At 36.6% G+C, this 24,592-nt stretch overlaps 2 protein-coding genes across 2 annotated transcripts; one reads left to right on the top strand and one right to left on the bottom strand.

The window, feature by feature from the left end:
* Positions 1–4,114: 4,114 nt before the first annotated feature.
* LOC143903225 (uncharacterized) lies at positions 4,115–6,379 on the bottom strand. The gene is made up of 6 exons (XM_077416681.1): positions 6,282–6,379; positions 5,629–5,779; positions 5,431–5,546; positions 5,008–5,298; positions 4,723–4,860; positions 4,115–4,618 (listed from the first exon to the last, which is right to left on the bottom strand). Exons 2-6 carry the CDS (start codon positions 5,700–5,702, stop codon positions 4,326–4,328), a joined length of 912 nt encoding a protein of 303 aa, XP_077272807.1. The 5' UTR covers positions 5,703–5,779; positions 6,282–6,379; the 3' UTR covers positions 4,115–4,325.
* Positions 6,380–8,111: 1,732 nt separating this feature from the next.
* LOC143903226 (uncharacterized) lies at positions 8,112–9,483 on the top strand. Its single transcript, XM_077416682.1, has 3 exons — positions 8,112–8,371; positions 8,483–8,729; positions 8,811–9,483. Exons 1-3 carry the CDS (start codon positions 8,219–8,221, stop codon positions 9,014–9,016), a joined length of 606 nt encoding a protein of 201 aa, XP_077272808.1. The 5' UTR covers positions 8,112–8,218; the 3' UTR covers positions 9,017–9,483.
* The last annotated feature ends 15,109 nt before the right edge of the window (positions 9,484–24,592 follow it).

Raw genomic sequence — 24,592 nt, 5'->3', positions numbered from 1 at the left:
TATCGTCTATACCAATTGTAAAACAATCATATTCACGTTTACGTTTTATATTTCTTTTTATAGTATTTTTCTTCTGTTCTTTTTCTTTAAATTCTTTATCAGTTCGTAATTTACGCATCAAAAGTTTATTATCATTTTTCTTTGATTTTTCACTTTTTTTTAATTTGGGCATTTTTATGATTACAAGTTTTTCAGTTGCCTTTTTTAACCAAATATTAACTTTTCCTGTGCTGGTTTGCCGGCCTCAATTTAAACCGTCAATTGACTCAAATAAAAATAAGTGCGAAATTAAGCGACCCAACTGGCCAGTATCAATTTATTTATTGACTCACTACGTTTCGACCTTAATTAGGTCCTTTTCAAGTGAGAAATACATAGATTACGCAACAATATCATGCGTCGCCAAATGCTGCGTCCAAGCCACATTGTGCGAACGCCACGCTAGAACAAATATGTACATATAAATATGTCAATATAAAGATGGAAGCCATATCAGTGGTAAATCGTAAAAACTTACATGTAATGTGCGTCAAAAAAATAAAATAAAAGCATCCGAGAGTCGCAATGTAAGTTTTAGGAAAATAAGGCGGCTCATTTTCTCCACTAGCTCCGTACCGTGCCATATTCAAAGTCACAATGACATATAATACACAATAACTAAATACATAAGATGTGTTCCGAAAATAACCAAATCATAAACTAATTAACGTGTTCCGAAATACTACATACACAGACCGAACTCAGTTACATGTTATACAGCCTCAATAATTCGATCATATATCGCAGGCAAATTCTCCGTATCCTTCTGAAGGTTGACAGTGTGCTTACTCTTTTTTATGAAAAACATCTCAGAAATCTCTCTTTTTCTGAAATGCTTCTCCTTATATAGAATTTTCGGGTTCTGCCAATCAAAATCGTGGTTTTGAGAGAGACGATGTTTAGTAACGACCGAATGATTATCAAAATGTTTCTTGACATCGCTCCGATGTTCCTTTATGCGTGTCTCTAAATGTCGCTTCGTTTGTCCGATGTAGCACGAATCACGAATCGTTCTAGCGTGGCGTTCGCACAATGTGGCTTGGACGCAGCATTTGGCGACGCATGATATTGTTGCGTAATCTATGTATTTCTCACTTGAAAAGGACCTAATTAAGGTCGAAACGTAGTGAGTCAATAAATAAATTGATACTGGCCAGTTGGGTCGCTTAATTTCGCACTTATTTTTAACTACGCACTGGCGGATCTAACAAGTTATCTAATTGACTCAAATAAATCGCTCTAATCCTTCAGTTCGATAATATTGAATCTATTTCGGAAAAATGCTTAAAATTGTATAAAATTTAATTTTCTCAAAATTGAAGTCTTTTTGTTAAAACAGAGAATAATTTATTTCACGAGCAAGTCGCTGCTTTAGCAAAACGGGTAAATTTTCTTTTCAATTAGAGAACACTTGGTTCACTACTTTAAATGTGTTTTAAAAATAAGTGAGATATTTACTAAAAAACGAAATTACTCTTCTATACTAATATATAAAATTCTTACGGGTGGTATATGTTTAACGTTATTAACTTAAAAACTATTTGGACCGAATTTTCACCAAAAGTATATAAAATAGGGATAGTTGCTTTCGTGAATTTGTATATGAACCTTTGATCGCGTATAAAATTGGATCTAATCAACCAAATTTAAATAAATTTTTTGGAATCCTTCTTGCAAGGTTTTTTGTGTGCCGGTGTTATCTATAATCATTTCAAAAAGCAGGTTTGCAACAATATAAATTTCAGATAAATTAAAGTATAAAAAGCAGATTTGTAACAATAATAAAATTTTTCAATTTAGAGAGATTTTATAGCACTCCCCACAAAATTCTACTTTTACTGCATTACAATTCTTTAAGATTTGATCAATTTTCTTTAATTCTTCATTCGATCATAAATTCCTCAAAATTCTACCTCTGTTTCATATACAATTGTTTAAAATTCGGTTGATTATTTTCCGAAAAATTAAAAAAAAATTTTAAATCGGTTTCCAGAAAATCGGTAACGAAATGTCAAATTGAGCAATAACACGATTCTTTTTTATGAATTCGATCATAAATTCCTGAAAATTCTACCTCTGTTTCATATACAATTGTTTAAAATTTTAAAAATTTTTTAAATCGATTTCCAGAAAATCGGTAACGAAAAACTATATACTTTATAGCACTCCCTGGGAAATTATATCCCGTTTCATATATGATGATTCTTTTAGATTCGGTATTCTTATTGCATTACAATTTTTTTAGATTCGATCAATTTTTTTTAAGGGTTTACATACGAGTAGACCGCAAGAAAAAAAGGTGAAATTCCGGAATTTTTATCTTGGAAACTATTAATTCGATTTGATCCGTTTTTTTTTATTCAAAAGTACCAACATTGAAGCACGTTCACAAATTTTTTTGAAGGAATTCATGTCCTCGGAGCGCTGTTCTCGTAGCCGGTGTAAAATGTGTTCCTCGCGGACAGGTTTCACGGTTCCCAGAATATCTCGAGAACGGCTGGACCGATTTGCTTCAAATTTATACACAATGCTTTGCGATATTTTTTCTCTTTTTTATCGGAAGATTTTTTTTTTAAATTGTTTACCAAAACGTCGACCGTTTGAACTCACAATTCATTTTTCGACCAAAATTTTCGACCTTTATAATCTGATAAAGAAAAAACTAATTGAGTAAAAAAAAAATCTCCCGATGGAAAAGAGAAAAACTATCGCAAAACATTGTGTATAAATTTGAAGCAAATCGGTCCAGCCGTTCTCGAGATATTCTGGGAACCGTCCGCGAGGAACACATTTTACACCGGCTACAAGAACAGCGCTCCGAGAGAATAAATTCCTTTAAAAAAAATTGTGAACGCGCTTCAATGTTGATACTTTTGAATAAAAAAAAACCGGATTGAATCGAATTAATAGTTTCCAAGATAAAAATTCCCGAATTTCACCTTTTTTTCTTGCGGTCTACTCGTATGTAAGCCCTTAATTCTTCATGTATATGTTATTTCATGACAAATTGAGTAATAACACGATTCTTCTTTATGAATCATTTCATTAACTTCAAATTTCGTAATCGAAAAATTATATATTTTATATGATTCCACGTAAAATTCTACTCCTACTTCATAAAATTTAAAAAATGTAACAATAATAAAATTTTGCAATTCAGAGAGAATTGAGATCAGAATCTATATAGTAAATTCAATAAAAAGCAGATTTGTAACAATATAATTATTTCAGTTAAAATTATTATTTACCTTTAAATCCAAAGGAATGGGAAAATAGAAACGGGGAACAGGAAAAAATCTTTATAACGGGAACAGGATAAATCAAGTTCAAATTTGTAACAATATAATTTTCAAAGTAATCATTATAAAAAGCATATTCATAACAATATTTTTAGAATATATATAATTCTCTATATAAATAATCTACATTATCTATATAGATAATATAGATTATCTATGAAATTATCATTATAAAAAGCAAATTTGTAACAATATAATTTTATTTAAAATTATTAATGTATATAATTCTCTATATAGATAATCTACATTATCTATAGATAATATAAATTATTTATGAAATTATCATTATGAAAAGCAGATTTGTAATAATATATAATTTCAGTTAAAATTATTTTTCCTATAAAATTTAAAAAATCTAACAATAATAAATTTTTGCAATTCAGAGAGGTAATAAATAATTAAAATAATCATTATAAAAAGTAGATTTTCATTACCTTTAAATCCAAAGGAATGGAAAAATAGAAACAGGGAACAGAAAAAAAATTTTATAACGGGAACAGAATAAAACAGGTTTTAATGTTTTTTTGTGTAAGATTAAATATCTGTAAAAAAAGACAGAAAGTCAATAAGATATTAAACTACAACAGAAATTAAATAAAGAGATATGGAGAGATGAAAAGACATTAACGTATAAATTTGATATTTAAAATACATACCTTTCTTCTTTGTCTTTCTTTTTCTCTCTCAATTTTTCTCTCTCTCTCTCCTTCTCTCTTCGATTTCTCTCTCTCGCGATTTGTCTTGGATTGATCACATATAATATGTGAAGGCAGCAACTTATCTTACATTATATGATATAACATATTTCATTTAAAACTTATTGACCGCGAGCGATTAATGACGTTACTTGAGCAAATTGAGCAGTTACACGATTTTTATTTATGAATCATCTCATAAAAAATCGGTCAGACAGACAGACAGACAGACAGACGGACGGTACTTATATGTATGAAAAAATTTTGCATGATTTTTAAATTTTTATTTTAATTACAAATTTAAATATATAAAAATAGAGGCTCCTCTGCGTCCTCTCGCTCTCCAACTCCCTCTGCGTCCTCTCGCTCTCCAATTTTCAATCAAACCACCTCTGTGTCCTCTTCCTCTTCCTATCCCTCCCCAACTTCTTCTGCGTCCTTCTCTTCCCCAAATTTCTGACCAATTTGTCCAATTTCCTCTGTGTCCTCTTCCTCTTCCTATCCTTCCCCAACTTCCTCTGCGTCCTCTTCCTCTCTCTCCCCAACCACTTCTGCTTTTTCCCTCTTCCCAATCTTTTCTGCGTCCTTATATATATACAAAGGAAATAAGTTTAAATAGAATATTAAATCAACATTTCTTTACCTTATATCAATATATTTTCGTGTTTTTAAATAACAAATTTTTTTACCCGAATCATCTGTATCTTTGTCCTTTTCCTTGTATCTTTCAACATTTTCTCGGTCTCTTTCTCTCCGTTTTCTTTCCTGAAGTCTTTTTTCTCGATCTCTTCTCTCCTGTTTTCTTCTCTCACGTTCTTTTTCCTGATCTGTGATTTTTTATTATATGTAATCAATTTTTTCAATTTATCTCAAATTTATTGACTTTTTATAAAACAATGCGAAAATTGTTTTTAATTTTTTTAAAATTCTATAAATTCTATATATTCATATTTTTAAATAACAAATTTTTTTACCCGAATCATCTGTATCTTTGTCCTTGTATTTTTCAATTTCTCGGTCCCTTTCTCTTCGTTTTCTTTCTTCAAGTCTTCTCTCTCGATTTCTTCTCTCTTGTTCTCTTTCTCGTTTCCTTTTTATTCTTTCCTCTTCTGCCTCTATACTTCGTTGTTGTTCACTTTCCTCTTCCTCTTCCACACTTTCTCGCTCTCTCTGCCTCCGTTCTCTTTCACGACCTTTATTCATTCGATCTTTTTTATTCCGATCTCTTCTCTCTTGTTCTTTTCTCTCACGTTCTTTTTCCTGATCTGTGATTTTTTATATGTAATCAATTTTTTCAATTTACCTCAAACTTATTTTTATAAAACAATGCAAAAAAAATTGTTTTTAATTTTTTTAAAATTCTTATATAGATTTTTTTATAAAAAAATTATTTTTACCGGAATCTTCTATACTTTCTCGATCTCTCTGTCTCCGATTTCCATTCAAATCTCCTCTCTGCTGTTTTCTTTCCTGTTTTCTTTTTCTTTCTCTTTCCCTTATTAGTTCGACGAAACTGTGAAATATTAAATCTTGCATATTGAAAGATATTAACATGAATTCTTTGAAAAAATTAGAAAAATGATTAAATAACTAACCTTTCCTTTCTTCTTTTTTCCTTTTCTGTCTCCCTACTTCGTAGTCGTTCCTTATTATCCTCTGCCTCTTTCATACTTTCTTGGTATCTCTCTCTCTTTGTTCTCTTTCCCGATCTTCTCTTTCCAAATCTCTTTTTCTTCTCTGACGTTCCTTTTCCATTAAAAATTTTTTTAAATGGTTCCGATGGCTGTTATTAATACAATATTCGAGTAATATCGATATATTGTTTTGTTTATATTCGCTCGGTTTGAGGATCGCAGGATATACCCAGATTGCTATCATCGGTGATTGCTATTGGTTCTGATACAGTTTGCTATTCTTGTTTATTTTCAGATTTTAAATTTAAGACCGTATTTTGCGGTGAATATGATATTATAGTTTATAAATATTCGTAAAAAAAATTTTTTTTACGAATATTTATGGTATCGAATTTTGGCATCGAAAACTTAAAAAACAATTTTTACTTCGGTATTTTCTACCCCTATTTCATATATAATTCTTTTAAATTCGGTTCAGCTTGACGCTGAACAACTACTGTTGGAGCAACCGCTGGCGCAAGAAGCCAACGTGCAGCCGCTGGCGCAGCAGCAGCAGCGACCAATTAGTATGTAAATTTATTTATAAATATTAGTACAAAGTAATATATTATTACTTTTTTTTGTTACAGGATATCGACGAGGAAGAGGACGCGGTCGAAGCCGACAACGCTTTTATGCTCAGCGAGGCCGCGTCAGGGGTGGTCCACGACTATATCCTGTAATAAATCATTATTACGCATAATAATGATTTATTAGAGGATATTGGCCCATTGTATCAGATCCATGTAATGTAATAGTATTATTATAGTTCGTATGTAACTGCCAAAACTAATTAAGTTGAAATAATTTGTATATTAGTATCTAATGTATCTTCCATCGTTTCTAAAGATTATATTAAATCATTGTTAATTTACATTTGGCTATTTTTTTTATTAAAAAATCGTGTATTATAATTTTATAAGATTATCTAATTAAGACATATATAGAGATAGAATTAGGTGTAGGGGGGAGGATTTTACTACTCCAACCGGAGCTGTGTTTCTAATCTGACAAATCTAGTCGGCACACAGTCAAAAATATGTAAGAATAAAAATATAAATAAAACTTTCGCGCATTATTTACCGCGCTGGTTCTTAGTTAGCCCAGTTTATTCGTACGGATTTTCCATTAGAACCTATATTTCGAATTTTAGAATTCTTCCTATTCTTATTTAGAACGGCAAAAACAGCAACAATCATATATTTGCGGAAATCACACTCAGAAAAGAGTTTAAAATACAATTGTTTGTACCTTTATACAAATTATGAAAAATCTAACTATAGATATTTAAGGATGTGTTCTGGAGAGTTTGTTAAAATGCTACAAAGTTGATGAAAATTTAATATCATATTCCGTATTCTCTTTCAAAGTTCGGAGCTAAATTTTTCTTTTTTCTTTCTCTTTTATTCTGTTTCTCTTCCTTTTTTGAACTCAATTTTATTTTTTTTAAAAAGCTTTCGTTTCTTTGCCTCTTCTTTGATGACGTTTTTAAGAAGTATTTCATCTATGACCAGTTTCATCCAAATTACAGTTTCTTCATATTTCATTAATATTTCAAGGAGTTTATCGTCCATTCCATCATCCAAAACTAAATAATTTAAAGAATATTATTATTTTTTTTTAAATTAAATTAATATATTTATATAATAATTCATTAATTATTACTTTTTCTATATTTTTTCTTTAGAGGAGAAAAATGTTTATGCATACCCTAGGTACGGTCCTGTTAAGGCCATCGCACACAAAATGCATAGCTTAGCATAAGCGTAGCATAAGACCGCTAAACCAATGAGCATCCAGCATATTAATTCGTCGCCATATTAATTTACAAAAGATGCTCATTCGTCCAGCGGTCTTATGCTATGCTTATGCAGTCTATGCAATTTTGTGTGCGATGGCCTTTATTATGTAGCTATATTTACATAATATTTAAAAAAAAGACTGTATAAGCTGATGATTTCACATAATATTACTAATCTGTGACATATTTTTAAATATATATTTAACATTTATATTTATCGAAATGTAAGATTATAAAAGTAATGAAGAATATAGAAAAAGTAATAATAAATTAATTATTATATAAATATATTAATTTAATTTTTTTTGAAAAGAAAATATTCTTTAAGGTGGCTCTAAAGTGACATCGTTAGTCAATAATACAACTCACATAAAACTTGATAAAATACATTATGATTTTTCCTAAACATCTTATCTAAATAAAAATTATTAATATTGATAATGTTCCCATTGATTTTTATAAGTAGTTTATAAACTTATAATAATTATAAAAGGTCGATTGATTAATGTTGTCTTGATCGCAAGACCCATCTTCTTTTGCGTCAGTGCGCAAGTACTGTGTAGATAGTGTAGATTAGAGTCCCTTTATAAAGGGACTCTAGTGTAGATCTAGCAGCCGACATTCGCCGTCTCCCCGCTGGCGTCTATAACCTCTTAGCGTGTCCATGCGTACATACTACATAGCAAGATAAAAGCCTCCAAGCAAAACAAAATGCCTCCAAAGTATCCTGCTCGTCGTACGAGAGGAAAAAGAAAAGGCCAATTTGCGAAAAAAAAAGTTGTTTTAGCTCGAGAAAATCTAATTACATCAGTAGCTAAAACAAGAGCTCTGAAATCCCAAGCACTTGCTTCCTTGCAAGAAAATGTAAATACAAAATTATTCAGCTGATAATATATTGAAAGATAAATTCGAAATAGAAAAATATTGTGTTACTAATTTTTTTATACTCTAATACAAATGTGATGTTTTTATTAGGGAAATCTAAATAATTTGGCTGCACATTCAAGGCGTATAGTTGAATTAGATACTTTGGCTTCACAGTTATGGTGCAAGAATTGTGATGTAGCTTTATCTTTGAAAAATATTGTTAGAGAGAAACAACTAGGACTGGCCAGTGTATTTTATGTAAAGTGTATGCAATGTCAATGTATTCACTCAGTTCATACCAACGATTATAATAAAAAAGACAGAACATATGAAGTCAACGCCAAATTAGCTTTTGGTAAGTCAATATATTACATATGTAATATGTTTAAAAATGCTAATAATTGTGAATAATTCAACTATTATTTATAAATTTCAGGACTTATTGATGGAGGTATTGGTGAGTCCCACATAAACACTGTGTTATCGTCTATTGATGTACCTATTGTGTCAGCACTAACTTTGAAAAAATATGAGAGAAAAGTTGGCGTTGTTATAGAAGAAGTAGCAAAGGAATCTTGCATTGAAGCTATTCGGTTGGAGAAAAAATTAACCTTAAAAAACGAGCCAGAACAAAATCCGTAAGATCTCTAAATTTAATAATCTATTTGAAATCAATTTTACATTATAATTAATTCAATCTTCTATAGTATAAGTATTTTCTATATAAATATACTTATACGTATACTTGTAAGTATATACCGTATATTTATATTTATATTTAAATTGTACATATGTGATTTCTATTTACAATTATTTACTTGCCTTTATTTGAATAAAAAAAATTCAATGTTTTATACAACATGTGTTTCGAGCTTATTAAAATTTCCTTGTCGAAAATCTCCTTGTAAAAAATTTCCCTATTTATCAAAAATAGGACAAATGAAGAACTCAAAGGACAGACTGATAATAAAAAAATAACATATTTGAAATCAGCATACGATAGTGCTTGGCAGAAGCGTGGAAATGGACGTTCCTAATACAATAGTTTGAGCGGTAAAATAATTTTATGTCGAAAGATTAAAGAAAACTTCTCTCAGTAATTTTCAATACGTCTTACAAAACTTATGCAGAGCCTGAGTTTGCTTATATACATATATATATATATATATATATATATATATATATATATATATATATATATGTCGCTTCATAATGAGATAGATGATGTTCGAGTTCTAAAAAATTTAATTCATGAGATTATGAAGTCTGAGGCTGTAATAAAAAAATATGCAAAAAGTATTTCGGAAATCAACGCAGAGAAGGAGTTAAAAACGACAAAAACTACAAATAAGGCTTCCTTGCAACAATATAAAGATAAATTATCCAGTAGAATAATAAATAAAATGGCCGAAGCTGGCATCACTCAGCACGTTATGCAGCTTGCTTTTGAAATAATGAAAGAAGACTCGACGCGTGTTTAGTTCCAACGTATTATTACACCTGGACATCGAAAACTATAAAGCGCACTATCTGGAGACCTTGTCATCGGCAACCTGGGATACATAGACATCAAATTCAAGCTTGATTCATAAGAATCGACTTAAAAATTCCCTAGCGGCACTTTCTGCCAAGCATAGAGAACCTACTTTTCCGTTGACTCAATATTTATTATATATATACCTAATTTTTACTTAAATAGAAATCTTCCTCCTGACCGATAAGTTTATCGACCTAATTTTGAAATACGCGCGCGATATCGAAACTGGCGATACCTGCGCCGCCAGCGTCGAAAAAGTGAAAGTGACGTTTCTCTGATGACGTCATAATAGATCGCAGCGTTAGGAGGAGACGGAGGAGACGGAGACGTATCTTAAAAATAAATTTTCACATTTGGACTTTGCGTCGCAATATCTCCGCTCGTAGGGCACGTAGCGGAATATTATGAGAGAAACCCCCCCCTAATTGGACCCCAAGCTATCGATCAAGCCTACTTAGAACTTGATCCGTTCACTCGTTATCGAGATCTCAACATCTCGGGTACTCGCAACTCGTCGCGTCGCGTAAAAGAGTCACGGTCGGTCTCGCTCCGCGTGTACTTGGCGCGAGACACTACCGTGTCTCTTGATTAAAATAATCATTATAAAAAGTAGATTCATTACCTTTAAATCCAAAGGAATGGAAAAATAGAAAAAGGGAACAGAAAAAAAATTTTATAACGGGAACAGAATAAAGCAGGTTTTAATGTTTTTTTGTGTAAGATTAAATATCTGTAAAAAAGACAGAAAGTCAATAAGATATTATAAACTACAACAGAAATTAAATAAAGAGATATGGAGAGATGAAAAGACATCAACGTATAAATTTGATATTTAAAATACATACCTTTCTTCTTTGTTTTTCTTTTCTCTCTCAATTTTTCTCTCTCTCTCTCCTTCTCTCTCTCCCTCTCTCTCTTTCTCTCTTTCTCTTTCTCTTTCTTATCTATGAATATTCTTTTTCTTTTCTCTCCTCTTTCTTTCCGTTTCCTTTTTTTTTCCTTGCGATTTGTCTTTGATTGATGACATATAATATGTGAAGGCAGCAACTTATCTTACATTATATGATATAACATATTTCATTTAAAACTTATTGACCGCGAGCGATTAATGACGTTACTTGAGCAAATTGAGCAGTTACACGATTTTTATTTATGAATCATCTCATAACAAATCGGTCAGACAGACAGACAGACAGACAGACGGACGGTACTTATATGTATGAAAAAATTTTGCATGATTTTTAAATTTTTATTTTAATTACAAATTTAAATATATAAAAATAGAAGCTCCTCTGCGTCCTCTCGCTCTCCAATTTTCAATCAAACCACCTCTGTGTCCTCTTCCTCTTCCTATCCCTCCCCAACTTCCTCTGCGTCCTTCTCTTCCCCAAATTTCTGACAAATCTGTCCAATTTCCTCTGTGTCCTCTTCCTCTTCCTATCCCTCCCCAACTTTCTCTGCGTCCTCTTCCTCTCTCTCCCCAACCACTTCTGCTTTTTCCCTCTTCCCAATCTTTTCTGCGTCCTTATATATATACAAAGGAAATAAGTTTAAATAGAATATTAAATCAACATTTCTTTACCTTATATCAATATATTTTCGTGTTTTTAAATAACAAATTTTTTTACCCGAATCATCTGTATCTTTGTCCTTTTCCTTGTATCTTTTAACATTTTCTCGGTCTCTTTCTCTCCGTTTTCTTTCCTGAAGTCTTTTTTCTCGATCTCTTCTCTCCCGTTTTGTTCTCTCACGTTCTTTTTCCTGATCTGTGATTTTTTATTATATGTAATCAATTTTTTCAATTTATCTCAAATTTATTGACTTTTTATAAAACAATGCAAAAATTGTTTTTAATTTTTTTAAAATTCTATATATTCTATATATTCATATTTTTAAATAACAAATTTTTTTACCCGAATCATCTGTATCTTTGTCCTTGTATTTTTCAATTTCTCGGTCCCTTTCTCTTCGTTTTCTTTCTTCAAGTCTTCTCTCTCGATTTCTTCTCTCTTGTTCTCTTTCTCGTTTCCTTTTTATTCTTTCCTCTTCTGCCTCTATACTTCGTTGTTGTTCACTTTCCTCTTCCTCTTCCACACTTTCTCGCTCTCTCTGCCTCCGTTCTCTTTCACGACCTTTATTCATTCGATCTTTTTTATTCCGATCTCTTCTCTCTTGTTCTTTTCTCTCACGTTCTTTTTCCTGATCTGTGATTTTTTATATGTAATCAATTTTTTCAATTTACCTCAAACTTATTTTTATAAAACAATGCAAAAAAAATTGTTTTTAATTTTTTTATAATTCTTATGTAGATTTTTTTATAAAAAAATTATTTTTAGCGGAATCTTCTATATTTTCTCGATCTCTCTGTCTCCGATTTCTATTCAAATCTCCTTTCTGCTGTTCTCTTTCCTGTTTTCTTTTTCTTTCTTTTTCCCTTATTAGTTCGACGAAACTGTGAAATATTAAATCTTGCATATTGAAAGATATTAACATGAATTCTTTGAAAATTAGAAAAATGATTAAATAACTAACCTTTCCTTTCTTCTTTTTTCCTTTTCTGTCTCCTTACTTCGTAGTCGTTCCTCATTATCCTCTGCCTCTTTCATACTTCCTTGGTATCTCTCTCTTTGTTCTCTTTCCCGATCTTCTCTTTCCAAATCTCTTTTTCTTCTCTGACGTTCCTTTTCCATTAAAAATTTTTTTAAATGGTTCCGATGGCTGTTATTAATACAATATTCGAGTAATATCGATATATTGTTTTGTTTATATTCGCTCGGTTTGAGGATCGCAGGATATACCCAGATTGCTATCGGTGATTGCTATTGGTTCTGATACAGTTTGCTATTCTTGTTTATTTTCAGATTTTAAATTTAAGACCGTATTTTGCGGTGAATATGATATTTATGGTATCGAATTTTGGCATCGAAAACTTAAAAAACAATTTTTACTTCGGTATTTTCTACCCCTAATTCATATATAATTCTTTTAAATTCGGTTCAGCTTGACGCTGAACAACTACTGTTGAAGCAACCGCTGGCGCAAGAAGCCAACGTGCAGCCACTGGCGCAGCAGCAGCAGCAGCGACCAATTAGTATGTAAATTTATTTATAAATATTAGTACAAAGTAATATATTATTACTCTTTTTGTTACAGGATATCGACGAGGAAGAGGACGCGGTCGAAGCCGACAACGCTTTTATGCTCAGCGAGGCCGCGTCAGGGGTGGTCCACGACTATATCCTGTAATAAATCATTATTACGCATAATAATGATTTATTAGAGGATATTGGCCCATTGTATCAGATCCATGTAATGTAATAGTATTATTATAGTTCGTATGTAACTGCCAAAAATAATTAAGTTGAAATAATTTGTATATTAGTATCTAATGTATCTCCCATTGTTTCTAAAGATTATATTAAATCATTGTTAATTTACATTTGGCTATTTTTTTTTATTAAAAAATCGTGTATTATAATTTTGTAAGATTATCTAATTAAGACATATATAGATAGAATTAGGTGTAGGGGGGAGGATTTTACTACTCCAACCGGAGCTGTGTTTCAAATCTGACAAATCTAGTCGGCACACAGTCAAAAATATGTAAAAATAAAAATATAAATAAAATTTTCGCGCATTATTTACCGCGCTGGTTCTTAGTTAGCCCAGTTTATTCGTACGGATTTTCCATTAGAACCTATATTTCGAATTTTAGAATTCTTCCTATTCTTATTTAGAACGGCAAAAACAGCAACAATCATATACGTAGGAAACATATTTGCGGAAATTACATTCAGAAAAGAATTTAAAATACAATTGTTTGTACCTTTATACAAATTATGAAAAATCTAACTATAGATATTTAAGGATGTGTTCTGGAGAGTTTGTTAAAATGCTACAAAGTTGATGAAAATTTAATATCATATTCCGTATTCTCTTTCAAAGTTCGGGGCTAAATTTTTTTTTTTTCTTTTTCTTTTATTCTGTTTCTCTTCCTTTTTTGAACTCAATTTTATTTTCTTTTAAAAGCTTTCGTTTCTTTGCCTCTTCTTTGATGACGATTTTAAGAAGTATTTTATCTATGACCAGTTTCATCTAAATTACAGTTTCTTCATATTTCATTAATATTTCAAGGAGTTTATCGTACATTCCATCATCCAAAACTAAATAATTTAAAGAATATTATTTTTTTCCAAAAAAAATTAAATCAATATATTTATATAATAGGGAGGTAAAAAACGTGTAACTTCGACGTGGTGGACGGCCCAAGGAGAGAGGAGCGGAGAAAGTGGTGCGAGAGGAGAGAGAAGGGAGAGAGAGAGGCCGGAAGAGGCGGATTGGATGGAGAGGGCATAGAGGAAGATGAGAAAATGAAGGAGACGGGAAAATCGAAGCAGGAGGAGAGAAACGGAGGATGAAAAAGGCTGAGTGATATGGAGGTTAGGAGAGAGGCTGATGGAGCGAGAGGGGGGAGACGAACGGGGGCAGCAGCACTGACGCGAGATTACGCGGCGCTCGCGCAGGCGCGCCGGTGGTGATGAGCGCGGAGCGAAATGGTGTGCAGACGGAAGAGAGGTTGGCAAGGGGAGCGGTGAAGATAGAGGGCGCGGTAGGAGGAGGAAAGTAGATACGGCGGCGCGGGACATCAACGGGCGAGAGGTTGTGTGGGAAAAGCGGAGAGGCTAGAGGGCATAGCAAGAAGAAGAAAGTTGAGACAGCGGCGCTGGATAGTAGCTGAAAAGGGTTGGTACGACTGAGAGGAGAGGCAGGGAACCGAGAAAAGTTGGACGCACTGGCAGAGGTTTGAGGGAGGCAGAAGTGTAAAGGAGGAAAATATACAGAAAGTGAACGGAAAAATTTTAAGGGAAATACGAAGGAAGAAAACCGAACTTCCGGTTCCGGAGAGAACGAGAGTGACAGGTGTGCAAGTGAGCGAGAGCAAAAGGGCTTAGAAGAGAGTGACGAGGGAGGCTGAGGAAGGAGAGGGTGATAGAGCGAGGAGGTGTGGAGGTGAGAGAATGAGGAGGTAAGAAGGGGAACAGAGGAGGGGCAGGTAAGAGGAGATAAAGGGAGGTAAAGTGTCTAGGCACAGAGAAGGTGGAAGCACGAACGGTAGCTGAGCTAGAGGGGCGCACGGTAGGTGAGCCGAGCCGAGAGCGGCAGCACGAGGTAGGGCGCGAACAATAGCGAAGAGAGAGGGGCGACTCGACGCAGGATCCGGGACGCGGACAGTAACGCGAGGCAGGGCATAGAGTAGGTGGTGGAGCTAGAGGGGGAAGTGAGCCGAGTTAGGAGAAGATGAGTGAAGGGAAAGAAAACGGGAGGGAAGGAAAGAGTGCGATAGGTAAGGTTAAGGAAAAAGAGAAAGTTAGAAGGGGGAGCACGGGAAATATAGAAGAGTTATGGAAGAGGAAGAGGGAGGAAATGAATAGGAGTGAGGGGAGGAAAAGGAGGAGATTTTTAAGAGAAATAACATGACGGCAAGATCTCCTAAAAAAGACTCGGAGATAGGTGTGAAGGAGTTGGGAGAAAGAATGGGAGAAATGATGGAGGAATTTAAGGCAGTTAGAGAAGAGCTAAGGGAGGGTTTCAAGGAGCAGGGTAGGAAGATGAGAGAAGAGATAGAGGACCTGAGAAGGGAGTTTAGGGAGCGAGAGAAGAGATAGAAAGAGGAGAGGGAAGAGACAAATAAGCAGAAGGAGAAAATGGAAGAAAGAATAAGGAGATTGGAGGAAAAAATGGAAGAGAGGAAGGAGGAAAAGAAGGAAGAGGAAAGAAACGGTAGAGGGGAGGTGGGGGAAAAAATGAGAGAACTGGACAGAAGGCTGGAAAGGAAAGAAAAGGAGGAGAGAAGAAGAAACATTGTAATTAGAGGGCTGGAAGTAAAAGAAGGAGGGAGGAGAGAAAATGCAGAAAAGTTACTAGAAGGAATAGGGAATAGAAGAAACGAGATTCCCACTGTCCCTATCTACTATCTAGCGAAACCACTGCCAAGGGAACGGGCTTGGAAAAATTAGCGGGGAAAGAAGACCCTGTTGAGCTTGACTCTAGTCTGGCACTGTAAGGAGACATGTGAGGTGTAGCATAAGTGGGAGATGGCAACATCGCCGGTGAAATACCACTACTTTCATCGTTTCCTTACTTACTCGGTTAGGCGGAGCGCGTGCCCCGAGGGCTTCGTGCCCCGGCGGTCACGGTGTTCTAGAGCCAAGCGTGTCAGAGTGGCGTGAGGCCTCGCGGCCGATCGCCGTTAATACTCCCGCGTGATCCGATTCGAGGACACTGCCAGGCGGGGAGTTTGACTGGGGCGGTACATCTGTCAAAGAATAACGCAGGTGTCCTAAAGGCAATAGAGGTGAAGAGAATAGGAGGTGATGCAGAAAAAGGAAGGGAAATGGTGCTGTTGAAATTGGAGAACGAAGAACAGAAATGGGAGGTTATGGAAAAAAAGAGGAGCCTAGTGGGGAGGAAGGAAAGAATTACGGAGGACCTATCGTGGGAGGAAAGAAGAATGAATTGGAGGTTGAGAGAGATAGCGAGAGGGGAGGAAAGAGAGGGTAGGAGGGCATGGATTAAGGCAGGCAGAATAAGGTTGGAAAATACTTGGTGGAGATGGGATATGGAAGAGGAGGTGTTAAAGGACGAAAGGGGAAGGAGAAGAAAGGAGAGCAGAGGAGGGAAGGAAGGGAAAGAAGGTAAAGGAGGAGAGGGAGAGGTAGGAATGGAGACGGGGGAATAAGAGGAGAAGAGGATAGAGGGGGTGAGATAGAGAAGGACAACGCGAAAGTTAGAAGAGAAGAAGAGGGGGAAAGTAAGTCAGTTTGGAGGATAGTATTCTGGAACGTAGCTGGGCTGGAAAATAAAGATAAGGATTTTTGGGAAGGGCTGAAGAAAGAAGATGTGTTAGTCATGTTAGAGACCTGGATAGGAGAAAAGGGCTGGGAAAGAATAAGGGGGAGACTTCCAAAAGGGTACGAGTAGGGGGTGCAAATGGCGAAGAAAAAGAATAAAAAAGGAAGAGCAATAGGATGGATGATAATGGGAATAAGGAAAGGATTGAAAGAAAAGGGAACGGCAATAGAAGTAGATAGGAAGGGCTGGATTGCGGGAAAGGTCAGAACAGATGGCGAGAACTGGAGTATTATAGGGGTGTATGCAAAGAAAGAGGGGATGGAGGAGAACGTACAGGAGTTAAGAGATAGAATGGAAAAGAAAGAAGAAGGAAGGTATATGATAATTGGGGGAGATTTTAATGCGAGGACTGGTCAAGAAGGTGGGAGGACAGAGGAAGAGGAGGGAGGAGGACTGGGAGAAGGAAGAAAGCCGAAGGACAAGAAGGTGGACAGAGAGGGGAGGCTGTTGGTAAATACCTTAGAGGAGAGAGGATGGGAGATATTCAATGGAAATGTGAGAGGAGACGAGGAGGGGGAGTTTACTTTCACGGGGGGAAGAGGAGATACAGTGATTGACTACATAATAGGGGAAGGAGAAGTAAGAGAGAAGATAGTGAGCATGGTAGTGGGGGAGAGAGTAGACTCGGACCATCACCCATTGGAAATAGTAGTAAGAAGGGGGGAAGAGGAGAAAGGCAGGAGAGGGGGGTGGAAGAAAAGAAGCAGGGGGGTGTGGAACGAGGAAGGAGCAAAGAAGTTTAGAGAAAAAATAGGAGAGGTGGAAAAAAAAGAAGAAGAGTTGAATAAGGAATGGGAAGAAATGGAAACAAGAATAACAGAGGCAATAAAAGGGGTAGAGGAGGAGCTGGGAAATAAGAAAGGGAAGGTGGGATGGTGGGATGAGGAATGTCGAGAAGCGAAGAAAGAGACAAGGAGAAAATTAAGGGACTGGAGGAAGAAAAGAGGAGAGGCCAGTGCGTACAAGGAAAGGAGGAAAGAATTTAAGGAGATATGTAAGAGAAAGAAGGAAGAGGAGAACCAGAGATGGGAGAGAAAAGTGGAGGGAGCAAGGAGAGAGGCGGAGGTATGGGAGATAGTGAATAGGGAGAGAAAGAAAAGGAGGGGAATAGAGGAAGGAATAGAAAAGGAAGAATGGAAAGAACACTTTATGAAGTTATTAGGAGGAGTAGAGGGGAGGGTGAGGATGGGGAAGGAAGGGAAGAGGGAAGAAAAGGAAGGAGAGGAAGAAGAGGAGATAAGTCTAGAGGAAATGAGGAGAGTTATAAAGAAGCTAAAGGACGGAAAGGCAATGGGAAAGGATGAGATTCCAGGAGAGGCCTGGAAGCGAGGGGGGAAGGGGTTGGAGGTTTGGGCATGGAAATTTATCAATAAGATATGGAAGGGGAGAGGATGGCCGGAAATTTGGAAGGAAAGTATAATTGCGCCAATCGTAAAGAAAGGGGAAGGAAAGAGGGCAGAGGAATATAGAGGGGTGACAATAATGCCTTCTTTGTATAAGGTGTACACGGCTATTCTGGCGGAGAGGATAAGGGAGGAGATAGAGGGAAAGAGAATGGTACCGCACAACCTGACAGGTTTTAGAAGGGGAATGGGAACGATAGACAACATTTACGTGTTGAACTACATGGTGAACAGAAGGTTAGAGAAGAAAGGGGGAAAACTGATAGCATGTTTTGTGGACCTTAAGGCGGCGTTCGATTCGGTGGATAGAGGAATACTAATAAAAGCTATGAGAGAAAGGGGAATAAGAGAAGGACTGGTGAGAAGGACGGAAGAGATGTTAAGAGAGACGAAGAGTAGGGTAAGAGGAGGAAACGAATTGGGAGAGGTATTCTGGACGGGGAGGAGAGTAAGGCAGGGATGCCCTTTGAGCCCGATTCTGTTCAATGTGTTGCTAGCAGACCTGGAAGAGGAAATGGGTAGAGTTAAATGGGGAGGGATAATGCTAGGAGGCAAGAGGGTGTATACTCTGGCCTACGCGGATGATATAGTGCTAATCGCAGAGGACGAGGACCAAATGAGGAGTCTGATAAAAAGACTAGAGGGGTACCTGGGCAGGAAGAGAGTGGAATTGAACGTGGGGAAAACAAAAATAATGAGGTTTAGGAAAGGAGGAGGGAGGGACAGTAAGAGAAAGTGGAGATGGGAAGGAAAAGAGTTAGAAGAGGTGAGAGAATTTCGGTATTTAAGATACGTGTTTCAAAGAAATGGAGGGCAGGAAGCCCAAATAAGGGAAAGGATCAAAAAGGCGGCCGCAGTGATGGGAAAAGCATGGGGGATAGGGAAGAGGAGATTCGGGAAAGACTGGGGAAAAAGACTGTGGCTGTTCGATAGACTGGTGTGGACGGTGTTGAGTTATGGAGCGGAAATATGGGGATGGAGAGAAAGGGAAGGAATAGAAAGAATGGAAGAAAGGTACATTAGATGGGTATTGGGAGCGGACGTGAGAACACCGTGGTATCTAGTGAGGGAGGAGTTACAAAGGGAGAAATTAAGAGGGAGAGCAGGAATGAGGGCATGGAGATTTGAGAAAAAGTTAGAGGAAGGTGGAGGAAGTGAATTGGCGAGGGCTGCCTGGGAAGAGTTGAAGGAAAGAGAGATGGAAGGGAAAGCTGGCTCAGATTGGGAAAGAGAGAGAGGAAAGTTTTTCGAAGACAAAGGTGTAGGGTTAAAAGAGGTGGAAAAGATAAGAGGAGATGGAGACGAATGGTTTCTTAAATTGTTTGAAGGGGATAGGGAGACGCAGAGAAAAGAGAGATGGGAGAGGATCGAGAAATCAGAATATAATAAGTGGTATAAGTGGATAAAGGGAGAGGGTATCCCAGGATATTTGAAGAAGGGATGGGGAGAAAGTAGATGGGGAAGGGTGGCGAGATTCAGATTAGGGAACGAAATAGGAGAGAGCAGATACTGGGAAGCGGAGGAGAAAAAGAAGTGTAGGTTGTGTGGGAATAAGGAGGAAACGTGGGAGCATGTATGGGAAGAATGTAGAAGATGGAATTCAGGAAAGGGAAGCTGGCAGGAAGCGGTGGGATGGGTTTTGGACGAGGAAGGAGGAGGAGAGGAATGGATGCTAGAATTAGAAGGGGAGAGAATGAGTGGAAAGGGAGATTTGGAGGAGTTAAAGGAGGGTGGTGGGGAAGACGGAAAGGGAGATGGGGGAGGAGGATAAGTGGGAGGGGAGGAAGAGGAAAATAGAGAAAAGGAGAAGTGATTAACTGTTCTGTTATAGGGTAGGCAGGATGGAGCGTGAAGGGAGAATGATAGTGGAGGCAGTAGAAAGGATTGTAGAGGAGAAGTTAAGGAAGATGCTGAGGGAAAAGAAGGAGGAAGACAGAAAAAAGGACGAGAGGATGGAGGAGCTGGAGGAGAAGGTAAAGAGGCTGGAGAGAAAGATAGAAAGGTTGGAGCAAAGTGGAGGCAAAAGGAAGAGGGAGGATAGCGAGGAGAGTATGGCGGGAAAGAAGAAATGGTGGGCAGGTGAGGGTGAAAGGAACGAGGACGACTTCAGAAAGAGGAATATAATTATAAGAGTGGAGAAAGAGAAATGGGAAGGTAAGAAGACCAACTGGGAGAAAGTGAAGGAGCTTTTCGCAGAAGGGCTGAAGGTGAAGGTGAAGGTAAGAGAGGTGATAGTGGTGGGGCAGAGAGGGATTTGGTTAACGATTTTGGTAAAGCTAGGAGACGAGGAGGAGAAGAGGCGGGTTTTGGAGGCGAGGAGAAGGGCAGGGAGCTCCATAGGAGTTAAGATACACGAGGATAAGTCGGTGGAAAGGAGGGTTAGAGAGAGAGAAGAAGGGAGAAGGGAGGTGCACAAGTGCACAGGGAGATCGGCGGAGGAAGAAATCACGAGAGGGATGGAGGAGAAGCGTCTCTTGAGCCCAGAGGAGGAGAAAGAGGAGGGACGAGAGAGGAAGCACGCCAAATAGGGAGGAGTCGACAGGAAGGATGGAGGTGGATGGAAGGAAGGAAGAATGGACGGCAGAAGCGGAGGAAGAAGAAGAGGGATGAAGAGTGAAGGGGAGGGGGGGGTAAATATTTTTGTAAGGTCGCAAATGGCCAGGCACAGGGGAAAGAAAATGTACGGGGTTTGGGTACGTTCCTCATAAATAAAAACGCCTTGTAAACCCTACGGAGAAATGCAATAAACGGCATACATACATACATACGAAGGAGGAAAACCGTGGAGGAGCGGACTGAGAACTGTAAGTAGAGGAGGAACAAGAGGGGCGAGGGAGAGAAGGGCGGGATTGAAGGAACGGAGGTAGCAGCCCAGGTTACACGACGAGGGAGCTGAGCGGGTTGGTAGCAGGGAGTATCAATCGGGCGATCGATTGACCTGTCGAGACAGAGGGTTTGGCGATGGTGGCGTGGCAGGTGCGGAACAGAGCAGGGAGTCGGCTCGACAGATCGATGGATCGAACGATTGAAGGGGCCGGACAGATAGATAGGTGATGGAAGGAGAAGAAGAGAAGGCGACGTAGAAGTAGAACGAGGAAGGGGAGGAAGTGACGAGCGTGCGTGAGCTGGACTTTGGTTGGCAAAAAGAAGGAAGGGGAGTGGGAAGGGTGAAGATGGACAAGGATAAAGCGGTGGAGGCAAGGGTATGGATGCGGACGAGGACGAGGGCTATAGGAACAAAAAAGAGTAAGAGGGAGGTAGGATGGAAAGGAGAAAGGGTCTGGGAAAGGAAAGGGGTGGGAGGGAGAGAGGTTTTGATAGTGGAGATGGAGGATGAGAGGGAGAGGGCAGAGTTGCTGGGAAGATTTGGAGAGGTTAGACAGAGGTAGCGAGAAAGAGTCTAAGGGTAAAGATAGCTGAGGACAGATAGGTGGAGGCGAGGATAAGAGAGAGAGAGGGAGGGGAAGTTAGAATAGGAGAGAGAGTGGAGGAGAGGAAAAGAGCAGGAGTGAGAGGAGGTAGGAGGTGGAGGAGAGCACAAGAGAGACGGAAGAGAAACTCCGCAGGAGCGGGGAAAAGGATCAACAGACCCAGGGCAGGAGACAGACAGGATGGAAGAGCTGAGACAGGAAGAGGTGGAGGGAGACGAACGAAAACGTGAAGGAAGAGGAGAGGGCTAAGGGAAGGGAAAAAGATTTATTGTGAGGTCGCACATGGCCAGGAAATAAAAGAAGGGGAACTATTGTAAGAGGTTTGGGTACGTTCCTCAGTAAAAAACGCTTTGTAAGCCCTGCGCGGAAATGCAATAAACACTTACATACATATATTTATATAATAATTAATTAATTATTACTTTTTCTATATTTTTTCTTTGGAGGAGAAAAATGTTTATGCATACCCTAGGTACGGTCCTGTTAAGGCCATCGTACACAAAATGCATAGCTTAGCATAAGCGTAGCATAAGACCGCTAAACCAATGAGCATCCAGCATATTAATTCGTTGCCATATTAATTTACAAAAGATGCTCATTCGTCCAGCGGTCTTATGCTATGCTTATGCAGTCTATGCAATTTTGTGTGCGATGGCCTTTATTATGTAGCTATATTTACATAATATTTAAAAAAAAGACTGTATAAGCTGATGATTTCACATAATATTACTAATCTGTGACATATTTTTAAATATATATTTAACATTTATATTTATCGAAATGGAAGATTATAAAAAAGTAATGAAGAATATAGAAAAAGTAATAATATATATATATAAATTAATTATTATATAAATATATTAATTTAATTTTTTTTGAAAAAAAAATAATATTTTTTAAATTACTTAGTTTTAGATGATGGAATGGACGATAAATTCCTGGAAATATTAATCAAATATGAAGAAACTGAAATTTGGATGAAACTGGTCATAAATGAAATACTACTTAAAATCGTCATCAAAGAAAAGGCAAAAAAACGAAAGCTTTTAAAAAAAAATAAAATTGAATTCAAAAAAGCAAGAGGAACATGATATTAAGGAAGACATATGATATTAAATTTTCATCAACTTTGTAGCATTTTTACAAACTTTCCAGAACACATCCTTAAACATCTATAGTTAGATTTTTTATCATTTGTATTGTATAAAACTACAAACAAAATTGTCACAATAAAAAAAATTCTTAAAAATTTTTTAATACAATTGTACATCTCGATTTTCGTAATCTTTGAGATTAAAATATAAATAATTCAATACAAATAATTGAAAATATACTTTTGATTACTTAAATAAAATACTAAAAACAGATAAAGAAATAATATCACATTCAAATAATTAATAATATTATATTTTTATGTTCAATTTTTTGTATTTTAAACTCTTTTCTGAGTGAGATTTCCGCAAATATGTTTCCTATGTATATGATTGTTGCTGTTTTTGCCGTTCTAAATAAGAATAGAAAGAATTCTAAAATTCGAAGTATAGGTTCCAATGGAAAATCCGTACGAATAAACTGGGCTAACTAAGAACCAGCGCGGTAAATGATGCGCGAAAGTTTTATTTATATTTGTATTCTTACATATTTTCCTTTTTGACTGTGTGCCGACTAGCTTTGTCAGATTTGAAACACAGCTCCGGTTGGAGTAGTAAAATCCTCCCCCCTACACCTAATTCTATCTATATATGTCTTAATTAGATAATCTTATAAAATTATAATACACGATTTTTTAATAATACATGCGAATTATAATAATAATACTATTACATTACATGGATCTGACACAATGGGCCAATATCCTCTAATAAATCATTATTATGCACAATAATGATTTATTACAGGATATTGTCGTGGATCACCCCTGACGTGGCCCCGCTGAGTATAAAAGCATTGTCGGCTTCGACCGCGTCCTCTTTCTCGTCGATATCCTGTAACAAAAAAAAGTAATAATATATTACTTTGTCCTAATATTTATAAAAAAATTTACATACTAATTCGTCGCTGCTGCTGCTGCGCCAGCGGTTGCTCGTTGGCTTCCTGCGCCAGCAGTTGCTCCAACAGTAAATTTTTCGAGAAATGTTCCACATGTCAAAATACAAAATCATACATATAAACTTAATAAAGCTGAGTCTAATCAACCAAATCTTAAAGTATTATATATGAAATAGGAGTAGGAAAAATAATTTTTATTAATTTAAAATTGAATATTGAGATCTCAAAATCTCGAGCACTCGCAACTCGTGCGTTTGCGTAAAAGAGTCACGATGCGTCTCGCTCCGTGCGTATACTTGGCGCAAGACACTACCGTGTCTCTTGATTATAATTATATAGAAAGTGAAAGAGAAAGATAATCTTTGAAAGAAGACTATCTTTAACTGGACGGGTAAAAAAATTCGGGTCAGAACATATAACTGGAAGGGGGACGCATTGCCTATACCACCCGTGGAACGATCCTGTGTCCGACATCGTTCGAGAGAGAAACGTTAATGTCTGTTATATGGTTATCCCTCCCTTTACCAATCATCGCCAAATTCAATACCAACCTTCCTTAAATAATACTTTATCGATAAAAAAAAAACCAGCCCGATATCTCAATATTTGCGGAAGTTAAAGCAATCACGACATTTCTAAAAAAATTCAAAATTATTTTTTAAAACAAACCCCTTTACCAATCATCGCCTAATTCAATACCAACCTTCCTTGAATGATACTCTATCGATTAAAAACAATGTGTAGGTTTCTACCTGTATACTTAAAAACCATAAAGAAGCAATGTGCAAGTTTCTACTTGCACATTTCCAAACTATAAGGAAGCAATGTGCAAGTTTCTACCTGCATACTTAAAAACTATAAAGAAGCAATATGCAAGTTTCTACTT

The sequence above is a fragment of the Temnothorax americanus genome, unplaced genomic scaffold (assembly GCF_048541705.1).
Source record: "Temnothorax americanus isolate GAGA-0224 unplaced genomic scaffold, ASM4854170v1 Scaffold44, whole genome shotgun sequence".
NCBI lineage: Eukaryota > Metazoa > Arthropoda > Insecta > Hymenoptera > Formicidae > Temnothorax > Temnothorax americanus.
The sequence above is the reverse complement of the archived record's forward strand: the minus strand, read 5'-3'. Positions and strand labels throughout refer to the sequence as shown.

Excerpts from the sequence above, each read along its gene's own strand:
- LOC143903225 (XM_077416681.1), bottom strand. The coding sequence starts at position 5,702 with ATGAAAGAGGCAGAGGATAATAAGGAACGACTACGAAGTAGGGAGACA. Across the intron at positions 5,299-5,430 it reads AGAAAGTATAGAAGATTCCG|ATCAGGAAAAAGAACGTGAG; the intron begins GTAAAAATAATT and ends AAAAAATCACAG. Across the intron at positions 4,861-5,007 it reads CAAAGATACAGATGATTCGG|ATCAGGAAAAAGAACGTGAG; the intron begins GTAAAAAAATTT and ends AAAAAATCACAG.
- LOC143903226 (XM_077416682.1), top strand. The coding sequence starts at position 8,219 with ATGCCTCCAAAGTATCCTGCTCGTCGTACGAGAGGAAAAAGAAAAGGC. Across the intron at positions 8,372-8,482 it reads TTGCTTCCTTGCAAGAAAAT|GGAAATCTAAATAATTTGGC; the intron begins GTAAATACAAAA and ends TGTTTTTATTAG. Across the intron at positions 8,730-8,810 it reads CAACGCCAAATTAGCTTTTG|GACTTATTGATGGAGGTATT; the intron begins GTAAGTCAATAT and ends TATAAATTTCAG.